Here is a 27,479-nt window from a genome sequence, read left to right on the forward strand (position 1 = left end):
TGTAACGAAGCCAGACGGAAATCCCACTTTCTGGATGGTTCTAGTTCCAGGGCTGGGACCTTTCATGGAATTCTGGTGTATTCTAAGAAGTGAAGCAGCAGTGCTCCAGAACTCGAATGACATCATTACATGTAGCTGAAGTAACTGAAGAGGTTTGTGTGAGACATTCTTCTTAAGTCTTCTGGGGAGCTACAACCTCTCCTCAGCAATACAAGTCTCCTCTTCCTGTGACTACTGTTTAGATTATTACTTATTTCTGCTTTGATTGGTTCAAACTTTCCCCAGATACCTCTTTGTCTAGGGCCTCAGAGCAGCAGGTAACATTTTAGAATGTTAGTTTATTTGCATTTTGTTTAGAAGCTGAAAAACATAACACTGGAAAGCCACCATTTGCTAAAACATAATGCAAATGTAAAATATTAAACCCACACTATATTTTATAAATAACGGCAAAAAATAATAAAACAATTGAAAAAGCTTTTGTACAAAAAAGTGCACAAGAACATAAAGTGAATTGCACATGTTGCAATAAAAAAGTACAGTATTCTGGCCATTTAGTATTCCTGGAAAAGCTGACAACACTTCTCATCACTGAAGATGTCTGTCCTGATGCATAAAAATATACCATTTTACTGCATATTGGAACTACTGAACTGGTTCCAAAGCCTTGGCTCCGAAGTATTTTTTCAATTTCACAATGACTTCTATACAGCTGTATTCATTGTTATAAATGAAAAGAGAGTTTGTACAGATTCAGGACATCAGGTGTGAGAGAGGTAGCCTGCCCTGTTTTAGTGCAAATAAATGTAAATCAACTGTGGAAAGGCTGGCAGTGAGGGTCAAGCAGAAAGGATAAAGTGATATCGCGAGTGCCAGGTCAAATCTTCAATGGAGTGATCTCTCCTCAGTTTATGTGCACAGTATGGGCCTGAGTCTGCTCTCGCTTGTACTAATTTTATACCAGGGTAGCTCTATTGATTTCAGTGGCGGTACGCCTGACCGATACAAATATGATAGAGCAATCAGGCCTGTAGGTATCCAATTAAGGAGTAATACGTCTTTTGCTCAACCCATACCCAGTTTCAGTTTTTCCAGGTTCAACAAAACAGAACAACCCTGCATCCCATGATCATTTTGCATATGTAAAGGTTTCCTCTCCAGAGTATTCCACAGCTTTGGATTGCTTCTGAAATCCCAGCACTACTCTATGTACACGGTTTGTGAGTTCAAATCATTCCATCAGAAAGGTGGCCTCAGATAATCTGATTATACAACAAATAGATATTTAGGTAAACCATCTCCACCATGCCGGGTTTCAGTATCAATATCTGTTTGCAACTCAGTCTGATTCTAGCCTGTGACACTGGTTTAATTTCAGGGGAGTTGCCCCTGATTTACAATAATGGAAGTAAGCAAGAACCAGGCCCTCCACGCTCAACCCACAGAGGTGTGAGCTATGCCAGCTAACTAGGTGATTTTTCTGTATATCAAAAGCTACTTAGTTCACACACTACTGTTAGGACTACTGGAGCTGGCCTGTGGAATCCTTTCACATGGGGTGTGCACTTTATTCACAGGCATTAGTCTCTTCAGTGAAGTAAGTGTTCCCCAGGATAAGTCAGGGCTGTATGGACAGGCCATGAATCTGTTCATCTAGGATGTTCATGCTAAATATTCAAAAGCAAGGCTGTGTCTGAGCAGCCCTAGGGCTTCCTTTCAGGCCAGCGGTAATATGCCTGGGCTCACAAGGAGGGCTCCCAGCTTGGGTCTTTTTCTAATTATTGTATGTTTGTTTTTTGGCAAATTATGGTGCATTATTGAAAGGGGGAAATTTGGGGAGTTTCAAGTGGTGTCAAAAATTGTTTTCTTAGAATTATGTACAAATTCTCTGAAGCGCCGTGCTGCTGGAATGAGTTACCAGACAGCAGGGGTGATTTTCAGAGCTCCCTCCAGCAAACGGTTTGCAAACACCAAAGGCTGGATCCGAACTGGTATAAATGGGTGCTACTCCACTGGAGCAATGGGTGCTGTGCCCATTTACGCTAGCTGCAGAGCAGGTGCCTGTTCTGAATTATTTTCCTTCTGAGGTTGCTATATCGAGCTGCTCAGCATCTTGCAGGATCTGGCCCATTATTGTTTTTAGAATGGGAAATAGCCTGCTGTTTGGCATCTCTTCTGTCCTTCATCTCCCTTTCAACCCTGACAGAGTGTCTGGAGTGTAGTTCACCAAAGCAGGAGATACCCACCGGAGGAGGAAAAATGGTCAGCCTCATTGTTAGACCTGAGAATGAGGGGCCAGAACATCAGCGGGAGTAAATGAAGACAAGGGGTGGGGCTTTCCCCATTTTCACTAGCTGAGGAGCTGGCCAGGCACTAATCACTTTCTTCACAGCTCTGCTAGAGGATCACAGCTCAATCTGAATTGAAACGGCGTTGGTTTCTCAACTGCCATTGCATTTTGGAAGGGAACAGTCAACACACAGGTGCAATTAGCTGCAGTTGTTGCTACTGATGCTTACATCCCATACCTTCCAGCGCTTGCGGAATTTCACCCCAAACTTTGGGCAAAAGCAGACATGCATGCATGCAATACGCTTATAGTTTTGTGGTCAGGTGTACAAGTCTACAAGAAGAAACCTTTGTGCAATGCAGCCCCGTTTGTCACGAATAACTGTATTTCTCCTGCTTTGCTTAGATTTCTGTCTGAATCAGTATCTGGTGGGCAGGTCAACACACAAAACCATACCTAATGTATGTATGGTTGGACGTGCAGATAATCTCTGGTATGAATCCAAATCAGACTGAAGCCCAAAACTCCTTTTGTGTTTACAATAAGAGGGTGAAGATCCTGTGTATTTCTAGGCCAAGATTAGAAATAAATGGAGATATCCCATCTCCTAGAATGGGAAGGGACCTTGAAAGGTCATTGAGTCCAGCCCCCTGTCTTCACTAGCAGGACCAAGTACTGATGTTGCCCCAGATCCCCAAGTAGCCCCCTCAAGGATTGAACTCATAACCCTGGATTTAGCAGGCCAATGCTCAAACCACTGAGCTATCCCTCCCCCCAGATTGGCAAAGATAGGGGTCTAATGTAAATCCTTATATAGGTGCCAAATAAGTGATTTGATTTTCAAAGGGGCTGAAATCTAGCAGCTTCCATTGATGTCAGTGGGAGCTTCCAGGTACTCAGCACTTTTGAAATTCAGGCCACTTAGGGACAAATTATGATACTGTAATTTTCCTTGAGTAGCACCTTACTGCACAAGTCCGCTCACTGACTTCAATGAAATTACTTGTGGCATAAATAAATGTTCAGTGTAAGTGTATCATAATCTGGCACTATTTAAATGCATAAATAAGGACATAGGAGCCTAATTTTTGAAAATCTTAGTGCCAGTGTTTATAATTTTGAAATAATCTGACTCTTCTACAAGTAACAGTAGCTCAGTGTCTTGGCTTCACTAAAATCTGTCACCTGAATTTCAGGGCCTGATTCTGCTCTCACAGCAATTTTATGGTGGAGAAAATCCATTGACTTCTGTGATGCTATTTCGGATTTACACCAGTTAAAAGGAGTTCAGAATTGCTTTTGGATCTTCACTGCAGAAATTCATTTACACCAGAGCCCTGTCTACTTCTTATGCACATTTAATATACCACAAACAGTATTTACTGTGAGCTAAATCCTTCAGTCCTGGTATTTTTACTCAAATAAAATGTCCACTGACTTTAACAGGAGTTTAGGATGAGTCAAGTCTTCTTGGTTTGCACCAATATTTACAAAATGTCTTTGTTGGGGAGAAAAAATCTTCTCAAAAGCTCTGAGTTTTGAACGCTTGGAAATCAAGTGAAAAGGCCAAGGAAACAAAAAATAAATAGGTGAGAGAGATAATGTCAAGGTACCAGAGAATTAGCAACCAGCAAACCGCTCAGTCTAACATGACAGAAAACAAAATAACATTCAGGGAAATGTGATTGTTTCCCTAGATATGCAGATTCTTGACAATTACTGACTCCTGAGCACTGAAGAACTCTAACTTCTGAAAGACCCTCAGGTCCTTTTTGAATCCCGCAATGTCACGTGGCTTTGACTCTGCTAGTTTTTCAGTGCTGGCGTTCCTGTCCCCTTCCCTACAGATCTCTGAGGTGTGTAACATTCCAAAGCACTTGTTTTCTTTTGGAAAAAAAAAATCAAAGGATAGTCTGTCCTGTCTGTGTCACTCTGTGTCTTTCACTCTCTGTTTCTTCTCTCTCCCTTTCCAGCATTGTAATGCACACCGATTAGCTATGGGGTGATCCTGTGTGACATGTGACGCAGGTTCATTCCCATCATGCAGTTTGTTCAACATGATCATGTGAATATTCTCCTCTCTAATGAATTGGGTTGTTGCACAAGGAAGCTGCTGATCACCAGGTTTGCACAAGGTCACTGTGAATAATTATACTGTAGGTATCGAATCAGTCTGCCCGGCAGAGGCAAAGTGTCAATCAGTGTAATGCGGTTTCTCCCAATCACGTTTCGAACCTTGATCCGGCAAAGGTGAGCGAGAGGCCTGGGGGGCTCTGGAAAAGAGACAGGACCTAAATGTTAGTCGGGCATTTTCAGATCAGTTGAGTTATTAAGCTAGGTCAGTGCCTCACATGCTGAGCCATTACATTTATTAGGGGCTGTGGAGGAAGGACCCCCAGCAGCGGAGTCAGTGCAGTCAAAGGGGATGAACTGTGCGGTGAGCCATGTATGGTGTGTACATCCTCTGCACAGCATGCAGCTCAGCTGAGAGTTTGCACCTTAATACATGTCCCGCACTAATCACAGCCTGCATCCAGTCTGTCCGACATTGCAGCCCTGTGGAGTTTGAGGTTCAGACCTGTCGGGGGAGGGCAGCTGGCTCCATGTGCTAACGCATCACACCACCACATGGGGCTGGGAGCTATGTCCCTTGTTCTCAGGCTGGCGGGAGCTGAGACACTATGTGAGGCGGAAGAGAGGAAATACTTCAGATAGCTCTGTGGCAACCCCTCTGGCTCGACCAGGAACCATGCTCAGCCCTCCTTGGCCAGAACAATGGTAGGCACAATATGAGGCCTTGCAGGTGGGTGGGGAAATGGGGTTGGGATCCCCAGGATTTTGAAGAGGGGGGGCTGAAAGAATCCCCTGGAAAGAAGGAGATTTGTAAGTTTGGAGGGGGAATAGGGTGAACTCTTGTGCCAATGAGCCAAGTCACCAAGTAATCCTCTGCATTACAAAACGCCAGCCGTGAGGATCTGCCAGCTCAGCTGTCATTACAGCTGACCCCCTAATGCAAACGCAGCTTAGCAAAAAGGTGGCGATGCAAATATAAACCAGAGGAAAGCTTGAGGGATAAACACAAAAGGGTCTCTTTATTTCTAGAACAGTGAAGTCTCACTGGGATCCGTGGCTGCCCAGGCACTTAGGTGTAGTGCAGAAAAAGGGGACAAGAGGTTAGGACTCCTGCAGTCCATCTCAGACTCTGCTACTGTCTTGCTGGGTGGCTTTTGGCAAGTTACTTAATTATACTCAGTTTCCCACTATTACTTACCTGGCTCCCCGAGGTGCTGTGGGAGTCAATACATTAATGTTTGTGAAGCCCTTAGGGATCCTTAGATGAAAGATGCTTTAGAAGTACAAAGTATTAGTATCATACTGCTGCATTTCAGGCTGTCTGGGAAGGGGGGGGGAGTGGGGAGGGCGGGATTATTGACCTGCTCCGTTTTGACTGATGTAGAGCATAGACCTAATGCTGCACTTTCATCCCTAGTGTGTCTCCACTGAAATCAGGGATGGTTTGGACCCAGTGCGTCAGATCCTCAGCTGGTGTAAAACAGCTTAGCTCCATTACAGTCAATTGTGCTATGTAAATTTATGCTAGCTAAAACTATGGCCCAAAATGGCATTCAACCCTTCTGGGATAACCTTATAGAACGTAATAAGGTTGAAACCAAATACAGTTCAGTAGAAATTACACTAAAGACCTACCCTACCTTTCCACAAGGGATCCAATGATAGAGCATCCTACCTGTGAAAGAAGGTGGTTTCTGACTGGCTGAAGCTTTTTATGACCATCAGGCTGTCCCCCAGCAATGTGACTTCCCTGGTACCGATTCTGGCTTGTGTAATTTAATTCAGCCCCGCGTCATACCTGCTTTCTCTTTAACAACTGCCCAGTCCTCGTAGCTGTCTATGTGCTCCTTTAGCCGGGCACAGAGCTGCACATTGCCCACATAATCCAGGAGAACATCGATAATAGGCCCGGCCCAGCGATTCATCTCCGGAGCAGACACCATATCACAAAACTGAAACAAAAGCCAGAGCTACTGCAGTCAGTGTGAAATTGATAAGTTCCTCAGGGGGGAGAGACTGTCAGGACATCATGTTGGTTACGCCTTCATACCATGGATAAAGACAGTTCTTAATTTTCCTTATGAAAACGTCTACTAAAAACCCCTTATTGCTGCTGAGGGAAACATCACCCCCTCTCCCACTGTGGGTGAATGAAATAAAATCCCAGTGGATTCCTGGCTCTGGAGCATGGAAGAGGTGTCAACCACCTATAGGGCCTCAGTATCCTTTGTCACCCAATAAGGGTCCTCAGGGTAGCCAAGGATCCATGAGTGGCTGGGTGCTTGGATGAAAGCCCACAGCTTTCCCTGGATACCAGCAGAGAATCTGCTTTAAAGTCAGAACAATCCTAGGCTCTATCACCCTTAGCATGTTCCATTTCTCTTCTTTGAGATCCTAGTTTGGGGAAAGTCTGAGGTAGCAGTTGGCAGGGCTGGTAGTGCAGGGGCACAGGGCTTCGACGTGGAAGGACGACGCCTCCAGTAGATTCCCTGAGATCTGTAGGTTTGTGGGGGAGCTGAACTCCTGGCCAAGGACCAGTCTAGTGGAGCTGCTACAAGATAAATCACATGAAGCTTTTGCTTCGCTATGTAGGTTATTCTGTGTCAGAAAACAAACTAGGCTTAATATGAGGCCAAAGCCTGCAGTCCCCCTTACTTTCTCCTGAATCAGGAAAAACTCATTGTCAGTGGAAGCTGGTGGGCGCTCAGCACCTTTGAATATCAGGCCACTCATTTAGATGCCTAAATACAATCTTAGAAGCCTGACTTTCAGCACCCATTTAAAAAAATATGGCCTATCTTTCTACATAAATCTAACCCCATCCATCTATTTCTTTTTGGGGGTCCGTGTTGGGACTATCACCAAAGTATCTGACTGTTTTCGAAGTAAATTAGATCTGTGTTGCAAGGTCCCCAGTGGACTTCAGTGGGTCTCCTACTCTTCTTCTGGTTATAGGAAGTTCTGTTTGGGCTACGTGGGCATGATTTGCCCACCCCTTACACGTGGTGTTGGCATTCACACCTGCCTAAAGGGAGCACAAATGAGTGTAAACTGCTACCACATCCAAATGGCAGCACTTTATACCCACTTTGTCCAGGTTTAAATGATGACACACCGTGCAAGACAATACAGAAGCAGATCCTGTGTCTAATGTTCTTATTCTTCTTTCCTCTGGCAGCCACCCTCTCTGAACATACACAGACAACATTCAAACACTCATCAAATAAACTAACAGAAAATGTTTGGGGGAAAAACCACAGAGTGCAACCCTAGGAAATGTGAGCATTACAGAAACAAAATTACACTGGGACTGGTATCAATCTGGACTTCACTCTCTGCGCAAAGGTGTTGGGGTCCCCCCAAGACCTCTTCCATTCGGTTCCCTAAGAACTCCGTTCGACTCCAGTCTCATCACTCAGGCTCCTTAATTTGGCAGAGAGCAAAGCTATGCTGAGTTGGTTAGACTCAAGCATGGGGGGGAGGGGCATGGGCATACCACACATCCAGAGTTACATTGCAAACCTCTTCCTTCAATTACATTTACACATTGTGTTGCATTGACTATACATTGCATCACATGTTTTGGGCTTGGCTTGGTTATTCTGTAGGAACCAATTTCTGTACAGCATGTGTAACGCCCACAGATCCCAGTCCTTGGCAGATGGGATCAAACCTGGGACATCTGAAGCTTAGTGTATGAGCCTCTACTACATGAGCTAAAAACCACATGGCTCTGAGCCAAGGCTGTAGTGGACTTATCAATCTCTAAATGGTCTAGGTGCCACTAGAGGGGGACAGAGTACCACAGCAAGTAGGCATGAGTTACACATGCACTGCCCATGCACAACTGATGCTTTACCTCATCTTTACATTCCTAATTTATCTCATCCATTTTTATCTTGTCCATTCAAAATAGTTCCTTGGGTGTTCCCCCTTATCTTATCTAGTACAGACATTCTGTTTCCAACTGCTGATCCATTTACCTCCCCAATCGAGTCTCCCAAGAAATTAGGCCTTGCCATGTCCAATACCCATGTCAAGCCAGGGCTACAAAAGGTAAATACCCTCTAGTGGCATTACAATAAATTACTCTTCATCTTCATATTTCCAATATTCTAATTCTCAATACATGAATTGAGAAGAAACCAATTGTTTCCCTTTTACATGGGTAAATGAAACATTTTATGGAATCATGAACTAATATATTTGTAGACTGATCTCCCTATCCTAATGTTCGTAGAAGTCTTAAGTACTGTAGATTGGAACAATAAACTTTAGCAACAACAGTAATAACATGTAGTGATGTACTTTTCAGTTCATCTTCTGATACCTAGTTAATTCAGATCTATTATCAGCTTTTGGTCTGTAAACACTTATTGGTGAAAAGTCTGGGATGTCTGTAATTTCAGGTAATCTCATATGACTGAAATAATGAGTGCATGTATTTTATGTGAAGTTTAATGATGAAGGTCCCAAATGATCTCCTGGGCTTTATTTCAAAGGATAAAGGTATACAAAAATATTAACGAGCTAAACCATATACACCTATCTTTTATTAACCGATCCCCTAGTGCCAAGAAGCAAATTTTATCACAATTTTATAACAAGATGAGGGGAATGCCTTCTATGCTCAGTGATTTCTCTTTTACTTTAGGCACAGGTAGGATTTTACATGACTTTAACTAGTTGTGTTATGTCAAGTTTAAACTGAACAATCTTCAGGGCAGGGATTTAGTTTTGTGAGGCATCTAGCACAATTTTAGGCACTAGAATAATAATAATAGTTGAGACCCAGACTGGGAAATGAGCTATTTACATGGGTAAAATGTGAGCTGGTTCTGAGTTGCTTAGAAATCATAGATGGGTATAAACAAAAACCATCTTCTGTCCTTAGAATTCTAATCACTACACTTTATGTTGAGTTCCATCCATGTCTTGTGTACTTGATGGGCCCTGTTTTGTTATTTTCTTGACATGACAAACAAGTGATACCTGCCTCAGTACATCCACTCGTGACAGGCACATGCTTAGTTTGGGACCAGTGTATTGCTATTATGGGTGTACCTTTCCTACATTCTTCAGCAAGGTTTTACGCTCTAGATTTGTCCTGAAGAAAAGACCTTTTGCAGGAGGAGCTGTGGAGTCCTGCAAGTACCTTTAGACTCCTGGGATCCACTACTCTCTTTCCTTTCAGTGACAGACCTGCGGTTGGCTATATTACAACAGAAAAACTTCAAAAACAGACTCCAACGAGAGACTGCTGAGCTAGAATTGATATGCAAACTAGACACAATCAACTCCGGTTTGAATAAGGACTGGGAATGGCTGAGCCATTACAAACATTGAATCTATCTCCCCTTGTAAGTATTCTCACACTTCTTATCAAACTGTCTGTACTGGGCTAGCTTGATTATCACTTCAAAAGTTTTTTTTCTCTTAATTAATTGGCCTCTCAGAGTTGGTAAGACAACTCCCACCTGTTTATGCTCTCTGTATGTGTGTATATATATCTCCTCAATATATGTTCCATTCTATATGCATCCGAAGAAGTGGGCTGTAGTCCACGAAAGCTTATGCTCTAATAAATTTGTTAGTCTCTAAGGTGCCACAAGTACTCCTGTTCTTCTTTTTGCGGATACAGACTAACACGGCTGCTACTCTGAAACCTCTCTTTCCTTTACTATTTTCATCCTCAAAGGCCATTGGTCAGTGACCATACTTCTGGGCACGGAGGGCTGGATGGACTCTCGTCTGACCCCCTGTAAGCTGATACTAAACCAGACAGAATGTGCCCTACAGATCAATGGGAGCCACTTCTTCCTTATGACTTCGTGGGGGAAGGGCTGTCACAGAATATCTTATAGGGTGGCATGTTGCATTGCAAATTTGGGTGGCGACAGTTTTGGGTGGGGACATAAGCAGACGGCTGAGTGCAAGATAAGAGGATCCTTCCCAACTTCCTTGCCACACATGCATACATTGTGATGCCTGAAAATACTGAGTAGGAGATCCCCAAGTTGTTCCTACAACAATAGCAACATCTCTCACACTCTCAGCAACTTCACTATCCCTAAAACCCCATTCTTTCCTCAAATGCAATTTACCACTAAAAATAAATAATAATAAAAAATGAAGCTGTGCAGGGGAGAAGAAAAAGGAAAGGGATAAAAATCCCTGATTTCAGAATCCTTTGTGGCATTATTGCCCCAAAGAAGCAAGCAAATAAACAACCCCCCAAACTCCAAAATACATAATTGCTAATTGCTTAACGCTGCTTGTTCTATATATGGCCAAAAAAGGCTTTCCATTCAGTGTCTATCATTTTGATCATTTCACTTTTTTAATATATTAAAATGTATAATCAGACTTCTCAAAGCAGTCTAGGGGAATCTTTCATTAATGATAGTGGAAGATATGTCTGAAACATATGGCTATATCAGAAATATGGCTAATTTACAGCAACTGGGCATCTAAATCCCTTCAGTGGATTTGCAAATATCAGCCTATGTGTCTAACTCCCCTAGACGGCTTTGAGAACCTTAACTATAATTTACTTATTTGTCAAGTATCAGAGGGGTAGCCGTGTTAGTCTGAATCTGTAAAAAGCAACAGAGGGTCCTGTGGCATCTTTAAGACTAACAGAAGTATTGGGAGCATAAGCTTTCGTGGGTAAGAACCTTACTTCTTGAATCTGAAGAAGTGAGGTTCTTACCCACGAAAGCTTATGCTCCCAATACTTCTGTTAGTCTTAAAGATGCCACAGGACCCTCTGTTGCTTTTTACTTATTTGTGTTGCTAATATTGTGACTCACACTTTCTCTAATGCTATACATTCAGTAAAACAAATTACTGCAATTATGAACATTCACTAGGTTACCCTCCCAACCAGAGGGGCTAGAAACCAAATTTGATTTTAATCAAAAGAGTAGAGTCTGTGTAAAACATCACCCCCATCCGCAGAAAACTGCAGCATGGCCCCTCTTGACATAGGCTAGCCTCAGAACCACTGGCACAGACCACTAAAAGCGCACACTCTTTTAGCACACAGTGGAACATTAGAACAATAGACCACACATCATCCAATGGACCATTGGGGGATGAGTCCAATAGAGCACCCAATCGATGTTCAAAGTTTACCAGTCAATTTATAATTGAAAAAGTCTAAAATAGAAAATGTTTCAAGGCAGATCTCTTCTGCCCAACCCCCAGAGGAAATAGGGGGTGCTACCTAGAGAGGTAATTTAATTCACAATGGCTCAAATACCAAGGCAAAGAGAGTGGTATCAATGCCTACGTAGGAAGGCTTGTCCAGTGGTTAGAGCACTAGCTGAGGCTCTGGTTTCAATTCCCAGCTCCGTCACAGACTTCCTGTGTGACCTTCGGCAAGTTGCTTAGGTTCTCTGTGACTCAGTTCCCCATCTGTCAAATGGGGAGAACAGCCCTGCTGCACTTCCTAGAGATGTTGGGAGGATAATTACATTAAAGAACGTGAGAGGTTCAGATACAATGTTAATGGTGGCCATATAAATATCATAGATCGATTAGATTCGATAGCACTTACTTGTACTATGTTTGGCTGTTTGTTCACCGGGGTATCATCCAATCTGTCCCTTCTATGATCCAGCACAGGATGTGGGCCATTTCCGTACTGACACTTAAAACAGGAGTCGGCATCACAGCCCAGATCCATTAGAAATTTGAGGAGACTGAGGTACTTCATTGAAAACATGATGGTGGCTGGGAAAGTAGTGGGATGGCTAGAAATGTACGCATCAATATTCGCCCCGTGGTCTAAAAGCAGCTTCATGGTTTTCAGGCAACCGTGGCGAATGGAGATTAGCAGGGGGTTGATAAGATCGATGTTGGGGTTGGCGCCGGCTTGCAGCAGCAGCTCTGTGGCGTAGATGTTATTGTTAATGACGGCGAAGTAGAGGACGGTGCTGCGCCTGTCCTCGTAGAGCCGAGCTCTCTCAAAGGAGAGGGTGGTGTTCACATCATAGCCGGCCTCAATTAGCTCTTCCAAGATGTCATTGTTGTTGCGCTCAGCCGCAAGATGGAGTGGACTGATCCCGCTGCGCTTGACCCGAGTGCGGCTGGTCACGGGGAGCAGCATTTTGACTATCCTGCAAGAAGGGGATTCAGTGGATAACTTAGCCTTAGACAATCTACAGCAAATAATAGCGAGGTGGTTATTAGCACAGGAGTGAGCCAGCTGCTCATGAAAGTGAAGGACCGATAACACAGGCATGAGCTGTACAGCCCCTTTCCCCACAACTCGGCCAGTGCATTTTCATCCTGACAGGGTGGGGTTAGGAGCAGAGGAGCTGCCAGGCTGGGTCAGACACAACGTCCATCTGGTCCAAGAGGCCTCTGACAATGGCCAGCATAAGATGCTTCAGAGGAAGGAGTAAGAACTCAGCAGTAGGCAGATGTAGGATAATCTGTCCCCACATTAGGTCTCACCGTAGTCCCTAAAAATTAGGATTAGCTTTGGCCCTGATGCATTTCTATGCATTGATTTTTCACAATGCTTCCAACGAGAGAGAGGGCAAAGCCAGAAGCTCAGTTCTGAGCTCATCGGTGGAGGATTATATTCAGGTCCCAGGATCCAAGCCAGCGTTACAGTTCTGGTGCTAAATCCAACTCCCGGCCCTGGGCACCCCTCTGAAGCCCTTCACTCAGTGGGTATTGGGAGGGGCAAATCCATGGGGCTATCTGAGTAAACCCAAGCTGGACCGGTTGTGATGAGCCAAAAGGACAATTAGGAATTAAAATAAAATAAAGAACCAAAGCCGTTTTCCAGGCAAATTGCCAAGCATTAGCACAGAGGGGAAAAAATGTACAGCTAAATTATAAACCTCAGTAAACAGGAATTTCTGTTGGAAACAATGGTGCTTCCTTAACAACTCAAACAGAGCTGCCATCATTCTACAGCCTTCACAATAAAAGTGTGATGAGTATTAAACATACTGGCCATCTTTAGCTTGACTGCAATGGCAGTTGCTCAGCATATCCCATGATCAGGAGATGTACAGGATAAAGCCAACTAAATAGTAATGATTATGACTTTTAAAGCATCTGATGATGCCATGTGCTTCGCTGCTCCTGAGTGGTGCTAAGCCCCCTCTACTCAGATTAAAATGAGAGTTGGAGACATGTAGAACCTTATATGCCTATTTACAGGGTGGACTATGATGTCTCCCATGGCAAGTTTATAGCCACACCATTATTCATAGACCTGAAGAAGTTTTGTCTTTATTTCAGGAAAAAATCCAAAGCCTATAGAGGAAATTTCCACCCAGAGCCTTTCTCAAAGTGGAGAGACTGACCTCATGTAACAAAGATGCTCACCAGAATCCAGGCAATTTCGGTGCTGCTTAGATGGCTACCATCCATCTCCAACAAATGCTTCGTAATAGCCATAAAAGCAAAAAAAGCACATGCAGCACTGCGATGACACCATGCCAAGTGCCAGCATTAGTCATCCCATGATTTACTGGGTTTTATTAAGATTTAAGGGTTGCTTTTGTTCTCTTGCTCAGGAAGTGAATGTGCTCAACCCAGCTCTCTGTATCTGATTGAAAGGATGCAGCAGCGTTTAGAGAGGGGCCTGAAGAACCCTGAACTCCGAGGGTGTTTGAAATCCATGCTTGGCTCTGGATCTGAATTTTGCAAATGTCCCCTCTCTTGCTAACGTGTCAAACCCAAAGCCCAAATCCAAAGCCTCCTGCATTTATTTTAGGATTGGGGATGGGGAACACTAACATCGGTATCAGGAACCTAATTTTGCAGCTGGAGCCCATCTCTCTTTCTGTTCAGCATGACCGTGCCTCCACAACGGCAGACTCTACTTCCTATTCAAAGGTGAGGGGTTCTTCCCAGTGAGAGACAGCCAAGCAAAGCCAATTACTGCTTTACATGACAACCCAAGGCCACCTCCTTCACAGGGCCACCTGAGTGCCATACCCACACTGGAAGTGATGCTGGATTGCCCATGGTCCCTACCACCTGACCCTTTCTGCTACCTGCTACCAGGGATGCTGGAACTAGGGATGCGGGAAATGCAGCGCCCCCGGCTTGAAATGGTTTCCATCATATACATGGTTTTTGGTTTTGTTCAATGTCTTTCAGCACCCCACTGTACAAATTGTTCCAGTGCCACTGCCGGCTGCATTGCCTCCCAGCTGCTGTAGATAATAGGATGCTAATACAAATGCACCTAGCGATTGACTGCCATCTTTAATAAGTCAAAATAAATCACAAACAAATTCTGCCCTTCTCCACCACCACTCCTGAGCACTGGGAAGAAAAGGGTTAAGTGACATCTTGCTACGATCACAATACTGATGATACACAATTATAATTCCATGCCAACAAAATTCATTTCACATTAATATTGACAAGGCATCATTTAACATAAACAAACACCAAGCAATAAGAGTTGAATGTTGAGCCCTGGGACCACATTCTTGGCTTTTTGACGTTATGAAGTCTCCGTGTTCTGGCACCAAGTCTGAATGTGGAATTCCTGGAGAATTACGTATTAAATCCGCAGGAATATAAAAAGAGGTCACCATGAAGGGTGTTATTATATTGAATACCAAAGGAATTAGGAACGACTGGCCACTTGGAGTAAAGCTTTGTCATCTGGATAAATATTTGATTTTGGCTGCTAAAGAAAGGATACTTTTGTTTCACTTCAGTTCACAGCAGTTATAAACCAAAAAATGTGCTCAACCTTTTAAGTGTGAAGGAACTAAGACTTCAGACTTAATTCTGAACTCATTTGCACTGATGGGAATCAGCAATGACTACTGAGAGATTTGGATCAGGCCCCTTATTTTGAAAGTGGGGTTGGACTCAAGTTGGAGAGCTTTGGAGCTGAAGCTAAACTTGTCCAGGTTTTGGGGGTGTTCAGATTGAGAGGTCTGGTTCAGGTTTAGTGTTGGCGTTCAGATTCAGAGCCACTTTTCCAGAGCTTAGGGAAGGAGGACTGGAACTGGGTTTCTGCCTCTGACCCTTTTCTAGTTTAAAATACGTTTGTTTTTAAGAAAATCTCTTTTTAACTTAAACCCTGGAGAGAATTCTGAGTCATGCCAGCATAAGGCTATAATAACTACTCCTACCTACATTATAGCAATATATACATCGGTTACATAAATTCACTCGGGGATGCCTCCTAGCACATACAGCCTCCACAAAGGTACAGTTACAGAAAATAACAATCCTTACATACATCACAGTAATATTGGGAAGTTTAGTTAATGTCTGCAAAGTGCGTGAAGATCTTTGGATAAAAGGTGTTGTCAAAAAGGTTAGGTTCTTTGTGCATTTTGAAATGGGAAAAATCCATACACAGATTTTGCAGCTGTATTTAGTTTATGATTCTACTATTTATTTGGGGATTTTGATGGGAACATGAATAGATCCATAGAATTTAAGGCCAGAAGGGATGATTAGGATCACCTAGTCTGATCTCCTGCATAACTGCATAGATTTCATCAAGTGATTTCTACAACAAGAGCACATTTTTTAGAATGATATCCAACTTTGATTTAAAGACTTCAAGTGCATTGGTTTTTGGCATTATTTGATGAGCTCTAGTCATTACATGGTTTAATGTGCACATCAGCAACAATAAACCATGCTAAAATATTGTTGGGCCACACACATCCATCACATCCTATGGTAAGTTGTTCCAATAGTTAATTACTCTCATTATTAAAAATGTGTTTTGTCTAGCTTCAGTTTTCAACCATTGGAACTTGTTATGCTTTTGTCTGCTAAATTAAAGAGCCATCTATCAGAAATCTTTTCCCCACTTATAGAAGGTGATCAAGTCAATTCTTAACCTTCTCTTGTGTAAACAAAATAGATTGAGCTTATTTAGACTGTTACTATAATTTAAAGCATGTTCTGCAGACCTCAAATCATTCTTGTAGCTCTTTTCTGAACTCTTTCCAATTTCTGAACATCCTTTTCAAAGTGCGGACACCAGAACTGGACACACTATTCCAGCAGTGGTCTCTCTAATGCCATAGAGATTCATTTATCCACTCCTCACCTGTCAGCCTCTGAATTATTTTTCTCTATAAATGGTGATAAAATCTGAACACACTGAAGACGTGGGCAGCATGTTCTGTTTCTGGAGGCCCACCACTAATAAGTAATGTCTCAGATGAGGTAGCAGGATCCATCCCTGGTGTGGAAGGGAAGGCCTTATGACTGACTCATACCATCCCAACAAACACACCCTTGAGTTTAGTATTTGAAACCCAAACTCTGTGAATATAGGACCATTAATATACTGATGTACACTGTGAGGATCTGGGCCATTAATTTAACAAAAAATCTGAATTCCTTTCTACACAGTGAAATGATACAATAAAGTGATTAAAAACACACCAAAAACTTACTCATAATTGCCTTTTTTGGATGCTATATGAAGAGGTAATAAACCATCCTTATTGGTTTTGTTAGCATCTGCACCTTGGGACAAGAGAAACTCCACCACCTTTTCATGTCCATTTTTACAGGCTTCATAAAGAGCAGAGGCACTATCGCTGGCTTGGGTGTTGATATCAGCCCCTAGGAGCACAAAAAAAAAAATTGAAGAGCTAAATGGCTAGAATCAGGTGTAACATATTTTGGATCAACAGCCCAAGTCTCCATGACTTGCCTAAGGTTCCAACTACAAAACTGCCATTAAGGCCAATTGATTGCTCATATTTCCCTAACACCATTTGCTGGGCTGGGGTGAGAGTGAGGGCAAGGCGATAAAAGAACAGCTTATGTCTTCTTCACTGTGTTTTTGCAATGAGGTAAATGTTTTCCTCAGTGCTTAGGGACTGAGTGTAACAGGGTATTCCTTGGGGCCGGCCAGTACACCAAGGACAAACCATTGCATAAAATTGGTAATACACTACATAGGAAGAGAGATTAAACAGGAGTACTCACAAGATAATACCCACAAAGGGTGTCTACAGTTAGATTCTGGTCATAAGCCCAACCCCACCCACCCCATTTTCTTTACCATGTTTAAATATGGTTGAGGAGAAATCATGTTAAAACATGGCCTTCTCTTGCCTGCGTGGACAGAGAAAGTCCTATGTTTTATAACCCTGTGTTGAAGAACCATGTTTTAATCCTTGTGCATATACCCAGGCTAAAAGATGATTCTGTAACATGGTAGGGTTTTTGCATTTGATTTTATTTTTTGCATTATTTGACTAGCTCTAGTCATTACATGGTTTAATGTGCACACCAGCAAAAATAAACCATGATCAAATATTGTTGGGCCACAACCATATTGAAATGTTGTTATTTTTGTGGCACAGTTTTAGGACCTGAAAACCTGTGTCAATTTCCAAACCTGGGCTCCCATTGTAATACACAGTGCCACTCCACCTTCAGGCTGCCTGATCTATGGGTATCCCAAAATGAATTACAATCCATTGGTTTTCTGCTTCCCAAACTCTGATAAGAAGGAAAACAAAAAAACAAAAAAACCCTACAGTCTATCAGTCTTTTGTTTGGGCATGAAAACTCCCTGCCAAAGAGAACATTTCCCCCCTAGCTGAAACATCTGTGTTTTGTTTGGCAATTTAAAGATACTGTAGCTCGAAACACCAGGAGAATTTCAATGACAAAACACAAAACAGGGCTACTTTCTTAATGAGAAATAAATGAAATCTTTCTTTTTTATTTATGGCAAACATTGTTTATTGTAAAAAAACAATTATATTATTACTGAGGTTCTCAGCAGGTCTTTTATGGCTTGAAAATATTGGGCAGTTTTATTGGATTTTCCTCAAAATTGAACTTTAAGGGCATACTAACATGTAATTGAGTTGAACCACAAATCATATTCAAATCAGTGTTTAAAGCACGATGGAGTAACTGGTTAGTTTTCAATGTCACATAAAGCTGACTTGTGAAAAATGTGAACTGGAAAGCGAGCAATATTTTTTTGTTCTCTATCAGCCATAACTGCAGTCTATATTTTTACAACCACATATCTTTCTTTAGAGATTTTTCTTATCTTCATTGTGGTTTAGTTCTTATTTCATCAATATATTTCTATATGTTGGGCCTGATTCTCATTTACTCATTTACTTATTCTCATTGAAGGAGGCTGTGTAAAGGAGACAGAGTGGGAGTAAATTATATTTGCATCCACTTCTAAGGTGCTTTTACATGACAAAAGTGATGTAAGTGGCCTTAGTGTAAATGAGAATCAGGCCCACCACATATTGTCTGATTCCCAGCTGGTGTAAATCTGGCTCATTATTATTTGATAAACTACATAAAATTTGTGGAAATTAATGACATGGTCTCCCTTTATTTGCTGGGGCCAAGCTATCATTTCTTTGTAAGGGGTGGTGAAGCCAAAGGGTTGGTTTTACATGCATCAGGACATGCCAGGAATCTGCTCTGGTGCATGCGTAGGAGAGATTTTAAGGTTATGAACCCACCTGAGAAGAAGTGAGCACAAAGACTCATGGGACTACAGGAGAGAGCTGGATTCTAAAAGGCCTTTCTGGGGCGGAAGTAATATGAGATGTGACTTCTTGACTCATTATGAGAATCAAAATATTCTTATTCTTCCTCTGACTGACTAAGAAATACATTCTTCCTGGGCCATGTCCTGCTTGCCTTACTCACAACAATAGACTTGATAACTTCCAAGGGACTAACTCCTTACATGAGTAATGAGAGCAGGATTTGGCCTTACCTAGGGACTCTAAAATCCTCCCCCCCCCAACACTAATAAACTTATTTAGTGCTTTTCAACCGCAAAGTGATTTACAAACACCTCCTCATTAATCCTCCTGGTGCCCCTATGAGGTGGGAATGGTGAGTATGGTATCTCCTTCTGTAAAATGGGGATAATGAGGTAACCAGCCCCAATGCAGGTGTACAAGTGTGGAAGGTACAAGAAGTCTTCTCCCCTCTGTGCCCCTTGCTAAAGGGTTGGACAAAAATCACATAGATTTCCAAGACTGATCCTTGCCCTCTGGAGCACAAGCCACTTGAAAAGGGATAGGGAGGGAAGAAACCAAGCTAAGGTCCCTTCTACCACCTCGTCAGCCAACAGAGCTGGCTGTCCGAGAAAGGGAGTGTACGCTGCACCCTCCTACAGATGGACAGTGCTGCACTTTCTCTGCACGATGAGGAGCTCTAGGAGGCTTTGTGCCCCTCACTGCTCCCACTGGAGACCTGTGGCTCCATAACTCCTACTCAAGGGCTATGGCTAAAAGCTACAAGAATAAATGGACACAAATCTGACATCAGGATTCATAACATTCAAAAATGCAGTAGGAGAACACTTCAATCTCTCTGGTCACTCAGTAACAGACCTAAGAGTGGCAATTCTTCAACAAAAAAACTTCAGAAACAGACTCCAATGTGAAACTGCAGAACTGGAATTAATTTGCAAACTGGAAACCATCAGATTAGGCCTGAATAAAGACTGGAAGTGGTTGGGTCATTACAAAGCCTAAACCTAATTTCCCCAATACTAATTTCCCCCTACTGTTACTCACATCTTCTTGTCAACTGTCTGAAATGGGCCACTCTCATTACCACTTCAAAAGTTATTTTTCCTTCCTTGGTATCCTGCTGTTAATTGAATTGTCTTGTTAGACTGCCCTCACACTTGGTAAGGCAAATCCCATCCTTTCATGTATTTATACCTGCTCCTGTATTTTCCACTCCAAGCATCTGATGAAGTGGGTTATAGCCCACGAAAGCTTATGCCTAAATAAATGTGTTAGTCTCTAAGGTGCCACAAGGACTTCTTATTGTTTTTGCTAATAGAGCCTCAGTGAACTACCCTACGCCACAAGAGGGAGTCCCTAGACCATGGAAAAAAATTGTTTCTGGAATATCTTCCCTGTGACCTTCTGAGAGACAAGGTGGATGAAGTAATATCTATTTATTTTACTTCAGAAGTTGATCCAATAAAAGATATTACCTCACCCACCTTGTCTCTGCAATATCCTGACATGGCTACAACAGCACTGCATACTGTGAACCTTCAACATTATGGGAAACAGGACAAAGTGATACAATATTTGAGGAGAACTAGCTTTGCCCAAGTCATATCTTATTGAATATTCATGAGCAGACCATGCTTGGCTAACATTTAACTCTGACCTTATTCTTATCTTTCCCTGTCTGTGACTTATTCTTCTGTCACTGGATTTTTAGGATACACATGTACAGTGACAGTCATGAAAACTGTTGTGTTATCATTGCTGCACAAAGTAAGGGCACCAAATTGCTTCTAAATTGAGTGACCATTGATACTGAAGAAGCACAATCATTGTGCACCTGTATTCTAAACCCATGTGGACTGTTCTTGCTAGAAGCTTTCAGGGAACAACAGATGTTCACCACCTCTGAAAACTAGGCCTTGTCTCCAGTTGGTTACTGAAAAACTGAGCCAACCAAAATTAGTGGATACTTTTGAATATTTAGGCCATAATATATAAGGCAAATGAACAGCACCACTGTACTCACCACACTTGGCAAGGTATCGCAAAGCATCTAACTGCCCACCCTCGGCAGCTACAAATAAAGAGGTGATCCCATAGGTGTTCTTGCTTTCAATCTTGGCTCCCCCTTTGATCAGGATATCAATTATTTCTATGTCATTCCGAGAAACGGCCTCATGGAGAGCAGTCCATCCCCGATTGCACCGGTGGTTTGCATCGGCATTGTACTGCACCAGCATCCTTACAGCTTCGATGTTTTTGCGTTCACAGGCTGTTTTAACAAAAGGCAGGTCATTTAGGCCAAACTTTTCAAGAGGCCACTAACTCTGGGTGCCGCAGTTCTGGGTGCCCATTACAACACGCTAGAACCTGAGGTACCTAGAATCACAGGCACAGACGCTTGCTTCTTCTTTGCCCCGGGGGTGCTCAACCCCAGTCCTCCCCTGACCCCGCTCCCACGCCACCCCTTCCCTCAAGCCTCCACCCCCACCCTGCTTCTTCCTGCCCCCACTCCGCCCCTGCCCTGCTTCTTCCCACTCAGTTCCACTCCCTCCCTGGAGCGTGTCCCATTTCCGCTCTTCCCTCTCCTTCCCAGCGCCTCCTGCATGCCGTGGAACAGCTGATCCCTGGTGGGCAGAGGCGCTGGGAGGGAGGGGGAGAAGTTGATCGGTGGGGCCGCCGGCATCCGGGAGGCACTGAGGTGGGGGGAGATGGCTGCTGGTGGGTTTTAAGGACCCACTCATTTTTTCTATGGGTGCTCCAGCCCTGGAGCACTCATGGAGTCAGTGCCTATGATCACAGGCCACTTTTCCAAGCTCTGGCCATAATGTATTGTACATCACATGTTGATATGGGCTAGGACAGTACAATGGCAATGTCTTTGTAAGCCAAAGTATAATTCTTCATGATGCCATCATTTCTCCTGTGGGTTGATTCTTTCCTTGATGAGTGGGTACAGCTCCCACTATCATTAATGCATGTCATTCACATGCATTGAGAGTGGACTATCTGACCTGACATTACAGCAATTATCTATCCATGGCAGCTTTGCAAAATTCAGCTCACCCACATTCCAAAAGGTAAGTAATTTTTTTATCATCATGGTAGAGGATGAGTGTAACAGGGTATGCTGGCCCTTTAAGGAAAGAGGAATTAGGGAGGGGAAAGATCCAGGCTACCCCATTCCAAGTAGCTTCAACTGTATAAAAACCCTGGGAGCAGCAGGGACAGATGTGGGCAGAGTGAAAGAGGTCCTGAGGTAAGATATGAGAAGATATGACTGTCTTTTTAAGGAGCCTTGTAATGAAGGGTGGGGCAATGCTCCTTTCTCTCCCAATCAAGCCTCCAACCAGTTAAAATAAAACCCTGGAAGAAGGGCATCACATAAGGCAGAGGGAAAGATTGTTCTGCTAGTAATCCTTCAACCCCACTCCCAGAAGGAGCAGGAGTGACCTGAGTTCTCCTTGCCAGGCCTTGGAAGAGAAGTGAGAAATGCTTCCAGCCAGGAGGAGCACTGGGAAGAAATCTGTTGGTTATCAAAGTTTGAGTTTAAGATCATTTTGACTTTGAAAGACTTTGGCAAACATGCCCAGCGAAGCTGGTGCCAGGAAATTTAAAGGGACCCACCAAGAAACAGGTAATACACTGCCTGGGTAATATACTGCCACCTGTGGGCAAGCAGATTTTGTGTTGAGGCTAGTAAATTTTTGTAACAGTTTTCCCAGGCTGGATGTGCTTCCATATGCTATGTTTTGGCCCATCTTTTATATTTATTGAAAAGTGAAACAGTCCCTTAAATCTGGTAGCCTATTTTGGGCCAGAGTTTCAAAATCCAGTGTCAAGTTGGGTGTCCATAAATCCAGGCACTCAAAGAGAGTGGCCACTTTGTAAAATCTGAGCCTATACATTTAAGACTAGGCTAGCCAGAGCACTAGAAAGAGTACCATGGGCACTAGACAGAGCACTACAGAAAGTGCCGTGGGGAACCATCCATTCACAGGGAGATGGACCTGATGACCTAAGAGAACTTTTCCTTCTCCAAACTCTGATTCCATGGATTTTGTGTGGTTTTGCTGAATAAAGTGTTCTCAACACAAAGCCTGTACATTTGTGCCTTTGCCCACACTATAAGTGAATGACTGACATCTTCTTGGTTATTTTTGCGCTGATATCTAATAGGTGCTTTGAATTTTGTATTTAAAAAGACACATACATACTCATATAGAAACAACATGGGCTTGATCTTCGGAGGTGCTGAGCACCTGCCACTTCAGTTGAAATCTAGGGGGCTCAGCATCTCTGAAAATCAGGCCATTTACCTTTATAGAGTGGAGTCTCCCTGGACTTGTTTGTAATATCAGGTTCAGCCCCGGCTTGCAGCAAAGAAAGTAGACAGTCCAGGTTTCCCCTGCTTGTTGCTATGTACAGCGCTGTCTCTTCCTGAAGCGTACGCTGATCAGTGGTTCCAGGGTATGCTAATGAGATGTCATTGTTCATAGTTAGTAAGGCATATAGCACATGTTGTCTAACTCTGAGACTGTGAACGCCGTTGCTAATCATTTTGGGGCAGGGATGATCTAAGTATACTTGGTCCTGTCTCAGTGTGGTGAGGATGAACTAGGTGACTTGAGGTCCCTTCCAGCCTTACATTCCTATGATGATTTCAAACATGAAACACCAAATGCTAGGAAATTACCCAAGAGATAGCTTTGCCATGCCATCCAGATCAGATTCCAGGATTCTCTGCAAAACCACCAAAAACTCTCTGATAAGAAACATTTTTAAAAAGAGGAAAATAAAATCACTTGACGTTACATATCACTCCAGATATTAACATTGCAGTAAATATGGCATCAGAAATCAATGCTGCAGTAAAAATTGCATCAGTGAGTTTGCTGACACATTAAATTGCTTTCATCTATACAGCTGGCCTGCATTTAGACAGTCATAGCAATACATGCTGGCTAACACTCAGCCTTAGAGGTGATGCATTTTCTGGTTATCAGTAAGAGGCACCTTATCGCACTGATGGAGTAATTAACCAACATGTTAGCGATGGATCTGAAGCAGAACACAACAACCGAGCCCCTCGAAGTGCAGATCAGGTACAGATGAGGATTCAAAGTTCAGGACTTGGGCCTGGGCCTGCCTGTACGTGGGATAAAGTGAAACACCAAATCTGAACACCCCTGAGCTTTGGGGGAAGTTTGGCTATGGAGCCAAATCTGGATGTAAACATCATGACTCAGGCCCATCTCTAGCCCATCTCTGCTGGGGTAATCCAGGACCCAGAGGGGTGGAAAATTTGCCATGCTACTGCATAGAGTGTCTGTAATCCAGCTCCTCTCACTGAGGAGCTCATAAGCAATCAGCACAAGCCGCGAAGGTGACTGGCACTGGCTAGGAGCAAGATGTGACCAGCGTGTTCCCTGAGAACAGGGTGACTCAGGGCAGCCCTTGGGCATACTCTGCTGGTGAGGCTCCTGTGAAGTCCCAGCCACAATGTAAAGCTGCCATGCCCCTCTGGAAAGCCGGGGGAAGGGTGATGATGCTGTCTTCAGTGGAAGGGGAGGCAGAGGACGGGAGTCTGCATGAGGATCAGAAAGGTGCAACCTGTATCTGCCAGTGCTGACAGTGCCTTTTATTGGATGAAATAGAAATAAATTGGAGGGGTTAGAGCATAAGCCAGTGCACCCCAGAGCAGTGCTCCTGCTGACCATGGGTATGCAGCCAGCATGCCTTTTGCTTTGACATCTTGGAGCCCAGTGTTTGGATCTATGTGTTGTGATGCCCAAAATCTGCACTGCATTTTCTTCTTTGAGGCACTTTAACTCTTCAAAATATTTCAGGGTCCCTTCCCCTCCCCCCAAATAAACAAAGTCAAAGTAGGTTGAGATCATCCTGTAGGTTGACTATAAAATAGGTTACAGAACAATAAATTGGACACTAAATTAGGTTAAAATGTTAGAAATGTAGGTTGACTATAGCTACTGGTGATTCGAAAAGCAATTGAGCAACTGCTCTCCAATGGGAACTCAAAACCAAAAGTAAACCAGAAGCCCATTATTAACTATTAGCAAACAGAGGCCAGGCTTGATCTTCAGCTGGAGTATATTGGTGTAGCTCCTCTGACTTCTCTGGAGTTACATTGATTTACACCAGCTGAGGTGTAAATGGGAACTGCAGGAAGCGGCATGGACCACAGGGATGTGCTGGCTGCCGCTTCCCACAGCTCCCATTGGCCGGGAATGGTGAACCGCAGCCACTGGAAGTGCGGGCGGCTGTGCCTGCCGACAGTCAATGTAAACAAACTGTCTCGCGGCCCGCCAGTGGATTACCCTGATGGGCCGCGTGTGGTCCATGGGCCGCAGGTTGCCCACCACGGATCCAGACCATTATTTTATACCCTAACCTGATAATATGCGGCAGGCCAACATCAGCCCAGAATAGCATAGATATCTCTCAGCACTTAAGATCTTAACTGTTATTTATTGTGTACAGACTGCAAGCTGCTTATTCAAATAGGGTGAAATTCATACACATGCACAAGGCTTGAGTAAAGGGTCTTTTTGCGAGGAACTGAACAAAGATTGGTGTGATGTACTGAAAACTCTGTTAAAATTGTAGCTTGTCACGTTAAATTTCAGGATTTTTCCTGATCCTGCTTGCTGTCTATGGGGCTCTGTAGGAAAGTGTGTGATCCGGGCCTGGCAGCACTCAGTCTGCAGCCAGCTGGCCTACAGTAAGGTGGAGTGAGCTGTGCCACTCTATTTCAGGGAACAGCCTTCTGTGTCCCCCTCTGGTTTTAGGTTCTTGTGTGTTATCTAAGAAATAAAGCAGTGTTACACTGCAACCTTTCAGCAAGAATATTTATCTCTCTCTGTGTGTATGCCATGAACAGAACATGGGGGTGGTTATATTTTCTTCTTTGGGGCTGATATTTTTAGTTTCTCTTCCATTTGTAATCAGTTGTTTTTATTTTACTAACCTCTTTGCAACACTTTCAGGCAGCCTACTTGGCCGTAGTAGGCAGCTTCGTGCAGTGGTATCCATCCATCCTTATTAGGTTCGGAAAGGTTCTTCCCTGATTTCATCATATTGAGCAGGGCACTTTCATCTCCTTCCTTGATTGCTTCCACTACAGGATCCAGCTCTCTTTAAAACAATGTTGAAAATCAATTACATTTTGCAGCGTTACAGTAAAGCTTTTTACAGCATCAACCAAGAATGACTGTGAAAGCCTAGGGCCCACCTATGCAAACTAAAATGGCAAGATTTTGGTGGCTCTGGGGTGCACTGGCTGCAATGGACACTAGTGCTATAGGACTATGTGATTCTATTCACATATACTGCTTTCCTCTAAAAGGTAACTCGGGATGGTCAAACCTGTCCAGAAACCTCTTTCCAATGCTTCTCTCCAAACTCACACCTAACCTGCACCAAACTTTTCTGAGGTTTGAACAAGTTTGTTTAATTGTGTACAAGAAATGAGCCCAGAAGTAGAAATGCTGAAATACCATGAGAGATTGTTCTTGTGGTATTTCTGGAAAGCAGGAAGTGCTGGGAACCTCACAAGAGAGTCTATTCTGGGAAGATAGCTGGTCTAGTTTCTCAGAAGTCAGTGATGTAATTCAGATCAACACCTGAACCTTTGTGTAATGATCTGAACTCACCTCCATTGAATTAAGGAGTGGAAGAGAAAAGCTGTCCACCCCAATGAAACTCCAAACATGACACAGGAAGGACTAGGTATTAAAAAATGCTCAGCTTCTGCTTCGGCACCAAAATATGTGGCCAGATTTTCAGAATGTTGGATGTTGTGTTCCTTTGAAATTCTGTCTGTAGGAATCACAATGGGAGCTGCTGAAAGCTGAACAGTTGTGGAAAAACTGGTCCTTTTTAAAGTACCTATATGGTATCTGAGCTCTTGAAAATCTGCCCCTTAGCTCTTTAGAAAATCCCTAAAGACACCTTCCTGAAAATCCCTCACCCAGGTGAGTAGTCTTCATTCCCATGAGTAGTTCTTTGAATAAAAACTACTGGTGTGAGTAATGGGTTTGCTGGACCAGGCCCTACCTGCTTTAGCCAAGCAGACTCCGCTACAGCCTGCACGTTTAACGAGTGTCACACTGGAGCCCTTGTGTGATTGGCCTGCAGCACAGCTGGTCAGTATAAAAAAATAAACACTCTGCTGCTTGGATTCTGTCAGAAACACGACAACTTCTGCAGCGGGAGCAGGGAGGAAGCGGGCAGTTTTTTAAAATACATCTGAATCTTGTGAACTGCTACTGCATCTCTAAGGCAGGTAGCAGGTGGCTGAATTCCCACTGCAAGAGCGATTAGGGAGGGGGTCTATTCTGAGTAGTCCAGAGCAGGTGGGCAGGAGCACAAACGGTGCAGGAAGCATCTTCTCTTCCCAGCACTCCATTCAGGCCCCAGGCAGAATGATGCTACTGGCTCTCCCTGAGCGTATGGGGGTTTGTAAGGGCTTGGCCAGCTTAACTGGGGGTGTGACCAAGGCTCCCACACATACACATATCCAGTCACATTCCTGCTAGCACCCACAAGCAGGTGGGCAGGGTAATTTAGGTTGCCCCTTTCTGCAGTGAGTGCTCAGT

The 27,479-nt window shown here is 43.5% G+C and overlaps 1 protein-coding gene across 16 annotated transcripts in view; it reads right to left on the reverse strand.

The window, feature by feature from the left end:
* Positions 1-318: 318 nt before the first annotated feature.
* ASB2 (ankyrin repeat and SOCS box containing 2) overlaps positions 319-27,479 on the reverse strand; it is a 38,106-nt gene continuing 10,945 nt past the window's right edge. For 4 of the 16 annotated variants that reach the window (XM_008165755.4, XM_005307486.5, XM_042858655.2 and 1 more), the window contains 7 exons: positions 25,850-26,016; positions 23,181-23,336; positions 20,888-21,133; positions 16,780-16,951; positions 11,925-12,486; positions 6,162-6,315; positions 319-4,563 (listed from right to left, as the gene is read on the reverse strand). In XM_008165755.4, the coding sequence (XP_008163977.2) occupies positions 4,427-4,563; positions 6,162-6,315; positions 11,925-12,486; positions 16,780-16,951; positions 20,888-21,133; positions 23,181-23,336; positions 25,850-26,016 (1,594 nt within the window). In that variant the 3' untranslated portion in view covers positions 319-4,426. Of the gene's footprint in view, positions 4,564-6,038; positions 6,316-11,657; positions 11,817-11,924; positions 12,487-16,779; positions 16,952-20,887; positions 21,134-23,180; positions 23,337-25,849; positions 26,017-27,479 lie in introns of all 16 variants that reach the window. The other 12 variants (XR_010600737.1, XR_010600738.1, XR_006176503.2 and 9 more) reach the window with 6 other exon arrangements.

This window comes from Chrysemys picta, chromosome 4 (assembly GCF_011386835.1).
Source record: "Chrysemys picta bellii isolate R12L10 chromosome 4, ASM1138683v2, whole genome shotgun sequence".
NCBI lineage: Eukaryota > Metazoa > Chordata > Testudines > Emydidae > Chrysemys > Chrysemys picta.